This window comes from Phodopus roborovskii, unplaced genomic scaffold (assembly GCF_943737965.1).
Source record: "Phodopus roborovskii unplaced genomic scaffold, PHOROB, whole genome shotgun sequence".
Classification (NCBI taxonomy): Eukaryota; Metazoa; Chordata; class Mammalia; order Rodentia; family Cricetidae; genus Phodopus; species Phodopus roborovskii.
Window position 1 is genome coordinate 30,800,764 of NW_026126540.1, and position 18,567 is coordinate 30,819,330.

Here is an 18,567-nt window from a genome sequence, read left to right on the forward strand (position 1 = left end):
ACACACACACACACACACACACACACAGAGAGAGAGAGAGAGAGAGAGAGAGAGAGAGAGAGAACTTGCATGTGTTTTTGTTCAGGATGGCATAGGAAATTCCATCATTCACTTTCTGAAGCATAATTCCCAGGAGGATGCTAAGTATCCGTGGTATCTTCACAACCTCCAGGAACATGATGGTAGAAGACAAAATGTCCTATGTGCCAAACAGAGGACACATAATTGCATCATCAGGCTATCACCATGCTATGATCACAACATCAGAAGACTCAGCACCACATCCTGCTTCTTACCTTCATCTCCACAGCTTCCTGTTCACTAGAAGATATAGATCAATCCATTTTATTGATTTTCAAGTTACTCATTTTTGTTAATAAAATATAGAAAGGCTTATACAGGGATCTTTTTCTGTGTGCTAAGAGTATGGGTCACTCATTCTTTGATTAAAGTCACTGAGTTGAGATTATTACTTGGGTTGATGGGACTCACCTTGCAAATGGTGGAAGTGTATCAACTTGATTGCTACATGTCTTTGAGCAGCAGAGGGACAGGAAACATTTTTGTGGAACTGTCTTGAGACCAGGATCAATCCCAGATGGTGGTTTGTGATGACTAGTGACGAGAACACTGCTCCAACGTGGCTTCTGGTTGGCAGCTCTGGTGCACAGGTGCCTTTCAGGAGCTCTGTATACTCTAGTACTTCAGAGCACTGCATGGAAAGATGCTATCGTAACAACACATCCATTCCTTTAAAGAAAGGAACTGTGACTGTCCTTATTATCTTAGTGAATACGGAGTGGAAACTTGACATGATAATTTTTTTTTTTTTAGTATGGACTGAACAGGTTATATTTAGAAATATATACATATATATATGTGCATATATGTATATGCATGTGATAGCAATTAGTTAAAAAAAGAAGTCATGAATTTGTATATAGAAGGGTTGGAAGCAGGTAGAGAAGGGACAACTATAATTAAATTATCTCAAAATTAAAAAAAATGTTTTGGTTTTTTTTTCTTATTTCTTTTTTTTATTTAATTTATTATTTTACATGTCGATCCCAGTTCCCTTTCCCTCCCTCCCTCCTTCCCTTTTAGCCTCTCTCTGCCCCCTCACATGCACCCTGACCACCATCCCCTCCCATCCTCCCACCCCAATTCCACATGTAGGGCAATGCCATCCAGGTGGAGTCATGTAGATCTGTCAGGTCATTTGAAGTAGGGACTAGGACTTCTCTCCTGTCTCTAGGTTAAGGGGATGTGTTCGCAAGGTCCTTTTGTACACCAGGGATACATCCTGGTTCCAGTGTCTGAGGTTCCTTAGATTGCTCATTCATTCTGGCTAAGACCCATATTCAGGGGGGCCTGAGTCAGTCCCATGCTGGATTCCCAGCTATCAGTCCGGGGGCCCGTTAGCTCCTCCTTGTTCAGGTCAGCTGTCTCTATGTGTTTCTGCAACCTGTTCTTGTCCTCTCCATCTGCATCTGGGTTCTAGTTCGACTCAGTGTTTAGGTATGGGTGTTTGCTTCTGTTTCCAACAGGTATTAGATGAGGGCTCCATGGATAAGTTAGTTGTTGATCTCACTATCCGGGAAGGGCATTTATGGTAGCCTTTCCACGGATGCTCAAATTTTTGGTGGCGGCAGTCTTGTAGGTCTCTATATCTTTCTTTGGATTCAGTTTTCTCTTCAAATCAATATTGGCTACCTCTTTTATGTTATCTCTCTGTCTGTCTGTCTCTCTCTCTCTCTCTCTCTCTCTCTCTCTCTCTCTCTCTCTCTCTCTCGTCTGCTATTCCTACCTTGAGTCAATCTTCTTAGTCGCATGTGTTTTCCTCTCTTCCCCATCTCTTTCAACTACTTCTCTCTCCATTCACTGCCCCCCCACTTCCCCTGTGCTCTGGGGGACTTGTCCCTTCCCCCCTTCTGTGAGAGACTTTATGTGAATCTCTTAGAATACACCTTGTATCCTAGTTGCTCTGGTGGTGTGAATTATAGGCTGGTGATCCTTTGCTCTAGGTCTAAAATCCATATATGAGCCTCTTTTTGTTCCATGTTCCTCTTTTTGTGAATGGGTTACCTCATTCAGGATGGTTTCTTCAAGTACCATCTACTTGCCTGCGAATTTCAAGATTCCATTATTTTTTCTGCTGCGTAGTATTCCATTGTGTAGATGTGCCATATCTCCTTTATCCATTCTTCAGTTGAGGGGCATTTAGGTTGCTTCCAGGTTCTTGCTATTACAAATAATGCTGCTATGAACATAGTTGAACAGATGCCTTTGTTGCATGGATGTGGATCATTTGGGTATATGCCTAAGAGGGGGATTTCCGGGTCCTGTGGTAACTAATTCCCATTTTCCAGAGGAACCACCATACTGATCTCCAAAATGGCTGTACGAGTTTGCACTCCCACCAGCAGTGGAGGAGTGTTCCCCTTTCTCCACATCCTCTCCAGCATGAGTTTGACATGATAATTTAACATCAGGAAAAAAAAAACTGTTTTATGTTGAAATAAAATATTAATTTAAATTCTAGTTACAGTATAACATTCCTAAATTCAGAACTAGATTAATGTTCAGTGTACCCAACTGGGCCTAGAAAGTATTCAGCCCTTCCAAAGCACTATAGACTGACTGGGTTGCCCAGATGGTCCCTCTGCTCTTCTATCAGTCTATTTACAGTAATTGTTGACCATCTTTGTCATTCCAGGGCTTTGGTTGGTACCCATCTGCAATAACCCCAACTTAGACATGTCTCTAAGAGTGAAAGATGCATCACTTAACATAATGGGAAAAATCTACCTCAAAAATGACTCAGCAATAAAATTGAATTCTTGGAGAAAGGGGCATTGGGTTTGATATTGAAGGTCAAATTCCATTTTAAACTTAGGATAACTTAATAAGCATCAAAGTGATAAGGTTGTTTCATAGGAACATGCTAGGTCCATGATGGTACACTCTTAACTGTGAGTTGTTAATGACCTCATATCTGCTCTTGGAGCCAGCAGTGAGTGAGTCTTTCCTCCTCCCTGCCTGGAAGAAAGAATTTGCATCCTTTGGCTCAAACAAGCAGGTGTACTCATGCTGGACTAAGGTAATGAAAACTTTACATCAAGCAAATGCCAATCAAGATGAACTAAGAGCTCGTGTCAGACATCTGAAACATCTCAAGATAAACCCTGCTTGCTGAAACAATTTGCCAGACTCTAGCATATCATTTACAAATGAATTTTAAAATGAATTACGTAGGTTGGGCAGAAATGTTGTATTTCCTTTGGCAATAAAAATGAAAGCTGACTTTCTGTGCCAGCATCTGGATAGGCACAGGATACCTGGTTGAAGTTTAACTGAAAACTAATCATTCCTCATGTGAGTATGTAAAACAACAGTCAGGTGTGCTATGATGGGCAGAGCAAAGCATCTCCCTGAATGCCTGCCAGCCTATGAATCACTGGTCCCACAGGGGCTTCTGCTTTCTCTTCAACACAGAAATAGGATCGAAAGCTTCTCTGCTTCCAAACAGACAGACATAACCATCCCAGAATTTTCCTACTCCAGGAAATGAAAGCTTAAGTAATAACCGTAGCAGATCTATAATTGGCTTGCCAGCTCATAAAAATCTTTGGACACCATAGAAGAGCAATTTGAATTTCTTCAAGCTTCTTGCTAACAGGACTTCAGGTGAAAGTCAGCTCAGTGAAAACAAAAAAGAGAGGAAAGAGAGAAACTTGATCATGCACAGTCTACATCATACTCAGATGATACAGAAAGCCGAGCAAGTGAATCCATTATGCCCTTCCAGTTCTTGCATAGGAAGGCAAGCAATCACCAGCTGCTTGCCTGCTTGCCTTCAGGCAAAAGTGTCAAGTCATCTAACATGCTTTAGGATTCCAAACACCGAGCATATGGCACACACTATAGAAGCTGGTGAAAAGGATGCCTTCCACTTCGCCAAAATATCAGTCAGCCTCTTACATTATTGAGCAGCATCAGAACCTCTGTGGTGAACAAAAAGGGATTGAAGAGATTATGCATGAAGACTTTATCAGCAACACTAGAATCCAGTGTTTGGAGATTTAGGGACCTGATTTCCTGAAAATAAGGAAATAGGCTTTTCTGGAAAGTTACAAACATTCCGTCTATTCTGAGAGTATGTAACCATTGATGAATTGTCACTGCTTCTCTCCCTACTAGCTCGAGTTGGGCACTGAGATTTTTGAAAACATTGCCTGTTTGATGTATGACAGCCTGGACTGGAAGAGGCAGCACCAGCATTATCTGGAAAGCATGCAGCTCATTAACGTCCCACAAGTGGTTAGTGAGAAAACCATGTTAGAAGCCATACCGATTCCAGAGGTGAGCATGGACTCTAGTATCTGTAGTAGGCTATGGGATGCAGTGAGTGGCTTGATTTTCATATTCATAAAGCATATGAAGAAAAAGTTACAGTGAAGACCTCTATCAGCATACTGCCGCTTGCTGTGTTGAGGTATGAGGGTGGGAATAATGAAACTGTCCCTAGCAAGAGCATTAAGAGCCTTGTGTTGACATCTTTATGAAGCTTCTTATAGTGGCTAGTTTTTATGTCAAATTGGCACAGTTATCTGAAAGGAGAGAACCTCAATTGAGAAAATGCATCCATAAGGTCCAGCCATAGGCAAGCCAGTACAATACTTACTAAGTGATTGATGGCAGAGAGCCCATCCCGTTGTGGGTGGTACCATCCCTGGGCTGGAGGTCCTAGGTTCTATAAGAAAGCAGGCTGAGCAAGCCACAAGGAGCAAGCCAGCTAGCAGCACCCCTCCATGGCCTCTGCATCAGCTCCTGCCTTCAAGTTCCTGTCCTGCTTGAATTCCTGTCTTGATTTCCTTCAGTGATGAACTACAATGCAGAAGCAGAACCCAAATAAAACCTTTCCTCTGCAATTTGCTTTTGGGCATGGCGTTTCATCACAGCAATAGATACCCTAACTAATACACTCCTCAACTGCTTGACACGTGACAAAGCACAAAAGAACCACCTGTCAGCTCAGGGTACAATGACTAGCATGTAGAATAAGGGGAATCCTGGCCACATAGCAGGACTCGTTTCCTGCCTCCTTTCCTGAAGTGAACTTTTGAAGGGGAGTGCATTTGTTAGCAGAAGGAGGAGAGCAGTAGATATGACAACAATGACCACCTGCCATTGTTAGGCTTTCTATTGCTGTTTCAGAACATTGTGTCCAATGCATTAGTGTTTGTTTCATCTGAGCACTCTCAGGAGGCTCAGTCACTGGGGGAATCGGGGCAGGGATTCAGGGCAGGAACAGCAGCAGGAGAGGGGGAACACTGCTCACTGGACCTTTGGAGATGCCCAGGCCATCTGGACCCCAGACACCAAGCACTGAACTTTTGACATTAATGGAGTCTTGTTTTACTATGACTTAATAGTGGCTGGGCCTTGATTTTTCCCTTTCAGAACAAAACAGCTTCGAACTTGTTTTTGATTTTCTAGGACTCCACAGTTGAGAGTCACTGAACTTTCAGAGAGACTCAACCTTCAGTGCCTTGGGATATTTAAATAATGTGGGACTTTAAATGTCAGAATGTTTTGTGTTGTGATAGTGATGTTAATGTGAGATCTTGGAGTAAACAATAAAAGGAAAGGTTATTATTTAGTAGTGTTCTGTTCCTGAGTCAAGGTGACAAGAGGTCAAATGCCATAGTTAGAATTTTTTTTTTTTTTGGAGGCGGGGGATGGGGGACAACGGCACAAGCCATGTCCATCTGGGAAGAAGATTTTCCAATTGAGAAAATGCCTCTTTTAAACTGGCCTATAGGCGAGTCTATGGGAATTTTCTTTATTGCCAAGTTATGTTTACTTAAGGGCCCAGCCCACTTTAGGCAATGCCATTCCTGGGTGGTCCTGAGGCATATAAGGAAGCAGACTGGGTAAGCCAGTGAGCAGTGTTCCCCCATGATGCCTACTTTAGTTCTTGTCCTGTCTCCTCTCAGTGCTGGGCCTTTACTAAGACAGTCCCTGAGCTGGAGAACAGAAGGGCTGAGAAAAGAAGGGAGCCAGAGTTAGATAGAGGATGAACGCTGAGCATGAACTGCGTGGTGGAAAACCTGTTGGGAAATAGTACACAATGATGTACTGAACAAGAGGCAACAAGATGCTCCAAGACAAGGATGTAAAACAAAACAAAACAAAAAGCATGATGACTCAAACCAAACCAGGGGGGAGTAAGGTGTGTGATTAGCTTTTCCACATCCTCATCTCTTAGGATCCTGACGGTGGATCTGTGATGTAAAAACACACGTGATGAAATTGTTTCTTTTTTTTTTTCTCAGCCCCCACCTCCGACTGCCCCCGCCCCTGGAAAGAAGAAAGCACAGTATGAAGAGCCACAAGCTCCACCACCAGGCAAGTGAGAAATGAGCTGCTGAGGGCCACCTCCTATGGCCGGAGCACTGTCCTCGCTCCCTTCCACACTGCTGTCAGCAGCCCCTGCGGTTCCTGCAGCGATTAGTGCCTGGCCACGGTTTGAGTCTGTGCACAGAATCGCAAGAAGAAGTAGAGAATACTTGTTAACGAGGCAGTGTCCTTTCCTGCCCTTTACAGTGGCCTTCATCATCACAACTGAGGTAGACATGCGGTACTACAACGACCTGCTGAATCCAATCCCAGAGGAATTTGTTTCCGTGCCCCTGATACTGCACTGTTTGCTGGAGCAGGTGGGTGGACGCGAAAGCTTCTCCCAAGCCCAACCGCAACCTTGACTAAATTATCTCTCCTCACTTCCAAACCTCGGCGTGGTTTTTAATTTTACTCAGAATGCCTGGATGCATTCCCACTTATCAAGTCACAATATTTCAGATAAAACTAATACTTGCTTCTGTCACCTGCTTCGGTCCTCTCTCTCACTGTACTCAGTTGTTCATTTAATATTTCCCAAAGTTTGGATAGAATGTGTACTTAAAACTGTCTTTATATAGGTGTTCCGACTAATTTTTGTCAGCTTGGCACACACTCAAGTCACCTGGCAAGAAGGACCCTGAGTTAAGAAGTTGCCTCCATCAAATTGGCCATGGGCATGCATGTAGAGCATTTTCTTGATTAATGTGGAAAGGCCCAGCACACTGGGGGGGGGGCAGTGCTACTGGGCAGGTGGTCCTAGGATGTATAAGAAAGCAGGCTGAGCCACAAGGACAGGTGACCAGAACAAGGAGGAGCCAATGGGCCCCCAGACTGACAGCTGGGAATCCGGCATTGGACCAACCCAGAACCCCTGAACATGGGTCTCAGTTAGAAGGCCTGGGCAGTCTGAGGGACCTCTGACAGTGGAACCAGGATATATCCCTGGTGCATAAAAGGACTTTGGGGGCACATTCTCCATGGAGGGATACTCCCTTAACCTAGAGGCAGGAGGAGGGCCTAGTCCCTACTGTAAATGACTTGACGATTTGATGACCCCTCCTGGAAGGCATCACCCTACCTGTGGAGTTGAGGGGGGGGAGAATGAAAGGGGAGGGTGAGAGAGAGGGAGGGAGGAAGAGGGAACTAGGATCAATATGTAAAATAAGAAAAATAAATTAAATAAATAAAGTAAAAAAACAAAACAAAACAAAACAAAAAAGGCGGCTGAGAGAGCCATGAGGAGCAAGAGCAGCACATCAGTAAGCTTCAGATCTCTGCTTCAGTTCCTGCCTCCGTATTCCCGATGAGTTCCTGCCTTGACAAAATGATGCCATGAAACATAAGATCATTTATTTTCCATTTCACATATATGAAAACTGAGGCCAGAAAAGGCCGAGTAGCTTGTCCAGACAGCAGCAGGAAGGGGCTTTGCTCTGTGGAGAAGAGGTTTGGTGGCTCTGTTTCCTTCTTCCCCTCAGTATTAGTGCTAATGATGTGGGTACAGAAATATTTTTTTCTAACAGCTATTAAAGATCTCTCCTTGCCTTATAATTGATAACCGCAGCCTGTGTCAAGGGGAAAGGTGGTTTTGTATGGTCCTAGAAGGGATTCAGGAGGAGCTGGGAGAAAAGGAACAAGTCAGGGGAGGGGGGGCATGTGACCAAGTCTCAGCATATAGACATATGAAAAACACCACAGAGAAACCATTTGTTTGTCCCATGAAAACCATCCCCACCCCTCCCAAGGGTGTATTTATTACTTCTCTGGCTGCTGTTAACAAATACTTGACAAGTAGCAACTTGAGGGAAGGTAACAGCTTGAGTCTACCATGGCCAGGAAGGCAAGGTGGCAGGGTTCAGAGGCAGCTGTTCACATACATCTGTAGTCAGAAACAGAGTGAGCAGGGAGTGGGGACTGGCCTTCTCTACCACCTCACTTTAAAAGTTCCAGGATACACGGACAACTCTGTTCTTATCGACAGCTGTTCTTTTCGAACGTTTGGGCATTGTGGAGTCTCAGCCATTGTGAGTGCTCATCATACATGACTGTCCTGGCTTGTTTTATGTCAACTTGACACAAGCTAGAGTCATCAGAGAAGAGGGCCCCCCATTAGTTGAGAAAATGGCTGCACAGGCTATAGGCAAGCCTGTATGATAACTCCCAACCCCACCCCACCCCACATTCACTCCTCTTCCTCCATTCCTCTTCAGAAAAGTGCAGGCCTCCCATGGATACCAACCAAGCATGACATTTCAAGTTACAAAGAGACTAGCCACCTTCTCTCCTATCAAGGCTGGACAAGGTAACCCAATAGGAGGAAAGGGCCCCCAAAACAGGTAACAGAGTCAGAGACAGTCCCTGTTCTCCCTGTTAGAAGGCCCACAAGAGGGCCAAGCTACACAAGTGCAACATATATGCAGAGGGCCTTAGGTAGTCCTATGCAGGCTCCCTGGTTATTAGTTTAGTCTCCATGAGCCCCGTGAGCTCCTATGAGCCCAGGTTAGTCGATCCCGTGGTGTCGGTTTGCTTGCGATGTCTTTGACCCTGCTGGCTCCTACAATCCTTCCTCCCCCTCTTCCTCAAGATTCCCTAGCTCCTCCTAATGTGTTGCTGTGGATCTCTGCCTCTATTTCATCAGTTGCTGGGTAAAAACCTCTCTGGTGGCAGTTGGGCTAAGCGCCAATATCATTAGGAATCATTTCATTGACCTTGTTTTTGCCAGTCATGTTTGATTATATCCTAGGTCTTTGGGATATCATTCCTCTTGTTTCTGGCACTCCAGGCAGTGTCAGGGGTGGGCCTCAAGCTGGACCAGTTTGAGTTGTCCACTCTTACAAGTTCTGTGTCACCTTCATCCCAGCACATCTTGTAATCAGGACAAATTGTAGGCCAAAGGTTCTGTAGTTGGGTTGGGGTCCAAGTCCCTCCACTGAAGTCTTGCCTGGTTATAGATGTCTGGTGCAGGCTTCATATTCCCCATTTCCAGGAATCTTAAGTGGGGTCATCCTCATTGCACTAGGCTTCTAGTTTATCCCAGAGATGCTACCCCACATTCTAGCTGCCTCTCCCAGTGTTCTCTCTCCCTCCATCTTCCCCCAATCTGATCCCTCCTATTCCCATCCCCACACCCTCTTCCAGACCCCTCCTCCACTGGCAGTGTCTGCTTTCCCTTCACAGTGAGATTCCTGGGCGCCCCTCCCAGCACTCCTTGTTACCTAGCTTCTCTGGGTTGTAGATTGTAGCATGATTATCCTATACTTTACCACTAATATCCACTTATAAATGGGGTTGGTGAAGATATTTTCCCATTCTGTAGGCTGCTGTTTTTCCTTTTGATTGTGTCCTTTGCCTTGCAAAAGATTTTCAGTTTAATAAAGGCCCATTTTTAAGTTGGGATGATCTTTTCTAGTTCCATCTATTTGCCAGAAAATTTCATGATGTCATACTCCATTGTTTAAATGCACCACATTTTCTTTACCTATTCTTCAGTTGAGAAACATCTAGGCTGCTTTTAGTTTCTTGCCACTAATAATAAAGCTGATATAATTACAGTTCAGCAAATGTCCTTGTAGTATGGTAGAGCATCCATTGGGTATATGCCCAGGGATGGTGTAGCTGGGTCTTGAGGTAGATCAATTACCAGGTTTTTGAGAAACTGCCTTACTGATTTCCAAAGAGGCTGTACAAGTTTGCACTCCTACCACCAGTGGAGAAGTGTTTCCCTTGCTCTACATCCTCACCAACTTGAGCTGTCACTTGTGTGGTTTTTTTTTTTTTTTTTTATCTTAGCCATTCTGACAGGAATATTGTGGAATCTCAGAGTCACTTTGATTTGCAATTCCCTGATGGCTAAGGATGTTGAACATTTCTTTAAGTGCTTCCAAGCCATTTGAGATTCCTCTGTCAAGAATTCTCTGTTTAGATCTGTATCCCATTTTTAAATTGGATTAGTTAGTTTGGTTTCTTGAGGTTTGTTTACATAATGTTTCCTCTGACAGATGTGGAGTCAGTGAAGATCTTTTCCCATTCTGTAGGCTGCTGTTTTTGTTTTGACTGTGCCCTTTGCCTTACTGAATATTTTCAGTTTAATGAAGTCCAATTTATTAATATTGACCTTATCAACTGTGCTATTGGTGTTCGCTCAGGGAGTTGTCTTCTGGATCAATGAGTTCAAGGCTATTCCCCACTTTCTCTTCTATCAGGTTCAGTTTGTTTAGTATTATGTTGAGGTCTTTGATCTACTTGGACTTGATAGGTATGAATCTATTTGCATTCTTCTACATGCTGATATCCAGTTAGACCAGCACTATTTGTTGAAGATGCCTTCCCCCCCCCCCCAAATCTTGTTGTTTTTTTTTTTTTCTTTGTTTTGTTTTGTTTTTTTGTTTTTTGGTTTTTTTTTTTTTTTTTTTTTTTGTCAAAAATCAACTGTCCATAGATGGGTGGATTTGCTCCTGGGTCTTCAATTCAATTGCATTGATAAACCTGTCTGTTTTTACACTAATACTATGTGTGTTTTATTACTACAACTCTGAACACAGCTTGAAATCAGCGATTGTGATATCTCCAGAAGTTCTTTTAAAGTACAGGATTGTTTTAGCTATTCTGGATTTTTTGTTTTTCCATATGAAGTTAAGTATTGTTCTTTCAATGTCTTTAAAGAACTGTGTTGGAATTTTGGTGAGGGTTGCATTGGACTTGTAAATTGCTTTTGGTAAGAGGGTCATTTTTGCTACTACTTTAATCCTACTGATTCATGAACATGGGATATTTTTCCATCTCCTCTTAGCACCACTTTCATTGTATCTCATAAGTTTGGATATGTTGTTCATTCATGTTCATTGAATTCTAGGAAGTCTTTAATTTCTTTATTTCTTCCTTGAACCAGTGGTAATTCAATAGAGTTGGTTAGTTTCCATGAGTTTGTAGGCTTTCTGTCGTTTCTGTTGTTGTTGAAATCCAGCTTTAATCCATGATGTTCTGATAAGAAACTGGGGGTTATGTCAATTTTCTTGTATTTGTTGACACTTGGTTTGTGACCGAGTATATAGACAGCTTTGGAGAAAGTTCCAAGAGATGTTTGGGTGAAATGTTCCATAGATATCTTCTGGGTCCATAACATCTTCTAGAGTCATAACATCTGTTAGTTCCATTATTTTTCTGTCTAGATGACTTGTCCATTGGTGAGAGTGGGGTGCTGAAGTCTCCACTATTAATGTGTGATTTAAGCTTTAATATTGTTTATTTTACAAATGTGGGTACACTTGCATTTGGGGCATCGATGTTCAGAATTGAGATTTCACCTTAATGGATGTTTTCTTTAATCAGTATGAAATGTTCTTCTCCATCTTTTTTGATTAACTTTTGTTTGAGGTCTATTTTGTTAGGTATTAAGATATCTGTACCAGCTTGCTTCTTAGGTCCATTTGATTGGAAAATCTTTTTTCCAACCCTTTACTCTGATATAATGTTTATCTCTGGTGTTGAGGTGTGTTTCTTATATGCAGCAGAGGGGCGAATCCTGTTTTCAATCCCATTCTACTGGCCCATGTCTTTTTATTGGGAAATTGAATTTATTGATATTGAGAGATAATAATAACCAGTGATTGTTAAATTCATTTATTTTGTTGTTGGTGGTAATAGTAATGTCTGTATGTGTGGTCAACCTTGTAAAAGAGTTAAAATGATAACAATTGTTCTAATATTTAAAGGTGAAAGGAAGACTGTTTAGCAGATGTATATGTTTGATGTTTGGTTATATTTCAACTACTTTCACTTTCTACCCAAGCAAAATAGGACAAGACATTTAATGCTTCTAGGCCTTGTGTATGCAGAGTTTTCTTTTCCCACAACCATTCTCAAATAAGCACTCAGAGGCTTATATTACTTATAAATGCTTGGCCATAGCTCAGGCTTATTACTATCTAACTCTTATACTTAAGGTAACCCATTTTCCTTATTTACACTCTGCCATACGGTGGTACCTTTATTAGGATGGCACATTCAACTCTTGCTCTTTCTGAATCTGGCTGGAAACTCTTAATGTTGCTTTCTTCCTTCCCATCATCCTTAGTTTGGCCACCCTGCCTATACTCCATGCCTGGCTGTGGACCAATCAGCATTTTATTAAACCAATTTGAGTGACAAATCTTTACAGGGTACAAAAAAAGATTATTCCACAGCAACCTTGCTTCACCCACATTAAGGTAACTATTATATATTACTGATCTCATTATTCTACATTTTTCTATATTTGAAAGGAAAACAACAACAAAACCCTAAGCACTTGGCCTGAACTCCCTGTCTCTCACTCTAAAACATGTAAATTGCATTAAACAATTAAGACACTCACCATTGTTTTATTCTATATCAAATGGAAAATGATATACATGCCAGATAGTGGCAGTGAGGCTCATCGGGCATTAATACGTGTGCAGATGCCACACAGTACCTGGCAAGCGGTAAGTAAATACTCTGCTGAGGGGCATACTGATTCCAGTTTTACAAGTACTACTTTCAGGCCCTTATGAGAAAAAATGAATACTTTAAAAATCAGTATTATAACTTTTCTATTGTAAAGTTTATTGCTTTATGTTTCTAGCTGGTATTATCTATTTTCATGCAGGTATTAAAATTATATCTAATGCTTGGATTACAAACATTTTCTCCTTTATTTTTGTCATCAGTGATGCATTGCTGTCATTACCACTGGTATTTCAATGGACCTGCCTCCTCCTCCTTGCTAAGGGCAATGGGAATGCATCAGAAAAGTGCTATTTACCCACATCTTCCTGATTGTTTTCTTCAATAGGTTGTAGCAACTGAAGAAGACCTTGTTCCCCCGAGTTTGGTGGAGCCACCTCACAGAGCAGATGGGTTGGACTACAGAATTGCAGCTCACATTGTGTCCATCCTGCCTTCGCTCTGCCTATCTGAGAAGGAGAAGAAGGTTAGAACATAAGTGAATCCAAGTTTTTATACTCTGAAAACCAGTATGTGTTATCTCATTATATTGATATTACTTCAATTTAAATAGAATCTCCATGAGATATTCCTAACTGAAGGAGAAAGTGAAAGCAAAGCAATGCCCAAAGGCCCTCTTCTACTGAACTACCATGATGCCCATGCCCACAAGAAGTATGCACTGAAGGTAATAACTAGGCCACCTCCATCCCTTGGCTGATGTGAAGAGGTGTGTTTATGATTCATTAATTGGGGGGATCTCATTGGCTGACCTCATCAACCAATGCTAATGAACTGTGGGGTACAGAGTAGATGACTGCTGACACATGGGAATAGGAACAGGGGCTGCTAGGGGAAAAAATGTCAGTAAAGAGTGCTTGCCTGGCCACAGAGGTCAAGTTAACCACTGACTTGATTATCATCACTATCAATCAGATCTGCATTAGAACTTTAAGGTCAGGATCTGAAGAAGTGATTGAGAGAGTAAGAGTAGTAGCTGCTGGTCCAGAGGACCCAGGTTCAATTCCTAATGTCAGGTCGCTCAGAAGTCTGTGTAACTCCAGCTCCAGGGCATCTCTTCTGGCCTCCAAGGACATCCACAGACACGCACACATACACATAAATAAAAAAATCTTGAAAAATATTATGGACATATTATTTAAATATCTGCTGCTATGAAGTACCCATCTAAGGATCTCAGATGGCATAGATAAATCCATGAGAAACTGGCAGCTTGTCACCAGGAATGAAGGCTCAGTTGTTTCTATGCTCCAGAAACTTCTGGGAAAGTGAGAACTAGCTTTTTTTAACCTTATCTGAAACATTGCATTTGTCTTCCTCAATTACCCCTGATTTCCCCTGTTTCCAGATAATGAGAGCGGAGGTATCATGTTTAGCCTTCTCCATATGCATGAGGCATTTGATGCTCTATTTAATGTTTTCTGTCATGTTGTTCTCTCTGTGTGTGTATGTCTCTTTGTAAGGACCAAAAGAATTTTGACCCAGTTCAAGTTGAGCAAGAGATGCAGTCCAAGCTGCCACTGTGGGAATTCCTTCAGTTCCCTCTGCCCCCTCCATGGAACAGCACTAAGAGACTTGCCACCATCCATGAGCTTATGCATTTCTGTACAAATGGTGAGTACATTGCTTCATATTATAGTCAATTTAATTAATAGTCGCATGTCCATTTTAAATTGTACCCATATTCCCAAAAAGCATTCTGATCACTGAAAGGCCTTCCAGAGGCTGAGGTTTGACAAGTTACAATTTTCTTGCCTTGAACAATGTCACTATCTGTGTGGCATCTCTGACATGCAGCATTCTGCACTTTGATGTCATGGGTTTCCTTACCACTGTATTTTCTTAACCACAACACTTCTAAGAGTCCCTATACTCCCCACTCCCTACTGGTATCTTAAGAGGTGATGTTATCTATCCTACTTAATAAGAGGATAGTTCATATATCTATAAAAATATAAAGATGAACAAAAGCTTCTCTTCCCAAGTTACCATAGTCCCTTTCCTGGGGTGGGGGGAGAGAAAAAAGCCTCACCATAGAATAAACCCCTTTATCATTATAGGAAACCAACAAAACATGCAACACAGGGGCTAAGGAATGGGGGGGAAAGGCCCAAGCAGGGACTTTGCTCCAACTGAGCACCGTCAGTCTGGAGTCTCATGCTCCAGTTTCAAGCATCACAAGTCAACTTTGAATTCAATAATTGTGCTCAATAGAAACTTGAATTATCTCCTCCTCCTTCTCCTTCTTCTTTGCTTCTTTTGTTTATTTCTTTTTTCAAGACAGGGTTTCTTTGTGTATCCCTGGATGTCCTGGAACTTGCTCTGTAGACCAGTTTGGCCTCAAACTCACAGAGATCCTGTCTCTGCAGCCATGCACTGTCACCACCACCAGAAGATACCCTTCTATTCAGCTTGAATCAATAAGTTGGGCACATTTGTACTTGTCAAACAGTATATCTGTGCTAATTATAAAATAATTATATTCCAGTGTAAATGACAATCATCCAATGATTCTGTGTAGTAGATTGGTAAATCTGCAAGAACCTTATAAATGCACCTCATCATGGGAAACACAGAGGAAGAAATTTGCCTCAAGCAGATCCTCACTGCCTGAGTGGGAAGCTATGTTTCTATTCTGCATTTGACATAGGATGTTGAAGTCTGGACCATTATCATCTTTTAATTCAGTCAATGGTTAGCCCTGGAAGGGGGGGGCTCTTCCAAATAAGAAATCTGAAATCTTGGCAAGCTAGTAACAATGTATCTGGGGTCAGTAGGAACAGAAGAGATCATGGGAGGCAATTTTATTTTTTAAAGGATCTTTTATCATTATTATTATTATTATTATTATTATTATTATTATTATCTCTTACTTTACATATCGATCTCAGTTCCCTCTCCCTCTCTCACTCCCATGTCGCCTGAGCCCCCTCCCATCTCATTGTCCTTCTCCCATTGCACTGGGAGGGTGATGCCTTCCAGGAGGGATCATCAAAATCTGTCAGGTCATTTGGAGTAGGGTCTAGGTCCTCCTCCCTGGGGAGGCAATTTTATATACAAAACCTCTCTTTTCAGTGTTCAATTCTCTCTGCACGTCTTTGCCTCCCAAATTCTTTTGGGAGCTTTCCTGAGAATCAAGAATGTTCCTCATCCCTCTTTGCAAAGCAATTTTTTTTTAGAACATCCACATCTCTAACCAACATCCCCATTCTTCACTGAGGACTGCTATATGGCAGATTGTTTTCTTCTGTCTCTTTACCTTGAGTCACTCCACAATTCTTTGAGGGTCAAAGACAAGAAACAGAACATCTGAGTCATTGACTTTGACTGGGGTATCCATTTGGTGGATTGTGAGCACTTCCTTGAATCACCTCTGCTCAGGAGGGTGGAAAAAGGGAGAAATGATATGATATGAAGAAGAACAATTAAAAATCCCTATTCCATGTCATACTGAGATGGAATTCTGAAAGCAGTGTTTATGTCCAGAAATTGAGTTTTTTTCTTTTTCTAAATTTGTTCAGTACTGATGATTGAATCTAGGACTTGGTACACGCCAGGCAGTTTCCCTATCACTAAGCTACACTGCCAGCTACAGAAACTGAAATATCAAGAAAGATATAATGTAGAACCAAAAAAAAAAAAAAAACAAAATCTCCTAACTGAAGTGAACTTCAGAATTCACCTAGTCCAAATGTATTTCCAAATAAGAAATCTGAAACCCTGGCAAGCTAAACTATTTATTCTAGGGTTGTAATAATCATGTAGATCCATGATTGAAATTCTGGCCCCAGGGTGCTCTCAATAGCACCCTTTCCTTACCAAGCTGAGGGGAGGGCAAACATCATATGAAGTTCATGTTCATTCTCTGAGCCATTACTGACCCTAGTCCTGGGGGTAGAGGGATGAAGAGAAAGCCCCTTGTCAGCAAGCCACTGAAGAGTGAGTGTAACCAAGCTAACTTCTCCTCATGAGAAAAGGGAGAGTAGGAGAAAGGGGCCCTCGCATGAGGGAGGAGGGTACTGGAGGATGAGGGGAGGAGCTGAAGAGAAGAGTTGGGGGTGAACATGATCAAAATATATTGTGTGCATCTATGAAATTCTAAAAGAATTTCTAAAGAAAAGGGAGTTTTTAATCAGTATTTCTAATAAATATAGGTACTAAACTGAACTTGATAATACTTGCAAACCAAATTCAACAACACATCTGAAGACTTGTGCGTGCTCTCTCTCTCTCTCTCTCTTTCTCTCTCTCTCTCTCTCTCTCTCTCTCTCTCTCTCTCTCTCTCTCTCTCACACACACACACACACACACACACACACCTAGAAACCCATCTCATCTCAGACTCTTCTTGGGATGCAGACTGAACCCTTGAGTCACCCTGCTTAATTTTCACTTATATCCCAAGTCCACAATGGCCTAGTGCCATCCCGGGCTGGTCCACCACAGTTCCCTGGGCTGTCTCAGTAGCTCCCTGGCCTCCTTATGTGCTTTCACCTTCTCACTATGAGTCTTATCCATGCAGCAACCACAACACCTTTTTGAGGATGCCATTCAGATCATGTGCCTTCTTCACTCCAAAGCTCCCAATGTTCTGTCCGAATGAAACCAAAGCTACGTACCATGCTCTTGTGAAGCCCCTCCCCTGCTAGGTCCCATTAGCCTACTCCATTGCATCTACAGGGTCCTCAGAGTGCTTCCTTGAGGCGTCAGTCAGCCCCTCTCCCCCCCCCCACACACACACCCTCTGGAACTCCATGCCTGCCAACACACACGCCTCTTGTCACGTGTCCCTTCTCTTCGTTCTCATTTTAGCTTTATTATCTAAAAGAATTTTTTCTCAGTCTCCCGTACACAATAAGAACCCAGCCTTTCCACCTTCACTTCTGATGTCCTAATTGACTCTATTTAATCATCCCTGCTGTCACATACCTGTGTCTACTTTTGACTACTCCAATGGTATTCTATGACAACTATGAACCATTGCTTTACTCACCAACTTTCACTGTCATTATTAACACCCAATGAGTGTCATGTGTCCAGTTTTGGTTTCTGGGATAAACTCTAGGCTGGCCTAGAAAGTAAGATTATCCTCCTGTCTCAGACTCCTGAATGCTGGGATTACAGGCATGCACTACCTTTCCCGGATAAAAAAGTATTCATCCGGTAACTCTTTTGCCTCCCTCTTTCTCGTGTCTCTTCTGGATCCCTGTGTTGTTTTCCCATGCTCCTCTACTCCTCTCTGTTGGGAGGGGGTGAAGGTACTCTATCAGTCATTAATCTGGAACAATCTATCTGATTGTTGATCTATTGTAATCTTATTGAATTTTGTCAAACCTCCATCTTGAACTTTGAAAGTTGAAGAACCACATCATGTTCTTCTTTGACTCCTAGGCACCTGTGACAAAGCTAAAATGTCACTGATAGCTTAGTGACTGTGTGATGGATGCAGCTGACTAGGGATGACTGAGCTATGATAAACTTTGAAGTGCACATATGGAAAGTAGTAGTTCTTGCAGATGGTTTTTTCTGAGCCTGATTGAACAGGAAAACCTTCTAAATATCATATGCACAAATAAATTTTAAAAGCCATCTTGCCAACAAAATAAAAATGTTCAGGCAAGTGAATATGGGTACCAAGCCATGAAGTTGTTTAGGAGTAACCCTCAGATCTCCTACATC

The 18,567-nt window shown here is 42.2% G+C and overlaps 1 protein-coding gene across 1 annotated transcript in view; it reads left to right on the forward strand.

Moving 5' to 3' along the window:
* Spag17 (sperm associated antigen 17) overlaps nt 1–18,567 on the forward strand; it is a 211,951-nt gene that overhangs the window by 91,779 nt on the left and 101,605 nt on the right. The window contains exons 8-13 of the mRNA XM_051199526.1: nt 4,201–4,362; nt 6,339–6,411; nt 6,610–6,722; nt 13,217–13,354; nt 13,442–13,555; nt 14,352–14,502. Coding sequence (XP_051055483.1) covers nt 4,201–4,362; nt 6,339–6,411; nt 6,610–6,722; nt 13,217–13,354; nt 13,442–13,555; nt 14,352–14,502 — 751 coding nt within the window. The remainder of the gene's footprint in view (nt 1–4,200; nt 4,363–6,338; nt 6,412–6,609; nt 6,723–13,216; nt 13,355–13,441; nt 13,556–14,351; nt 14,503–18,567) is intronic.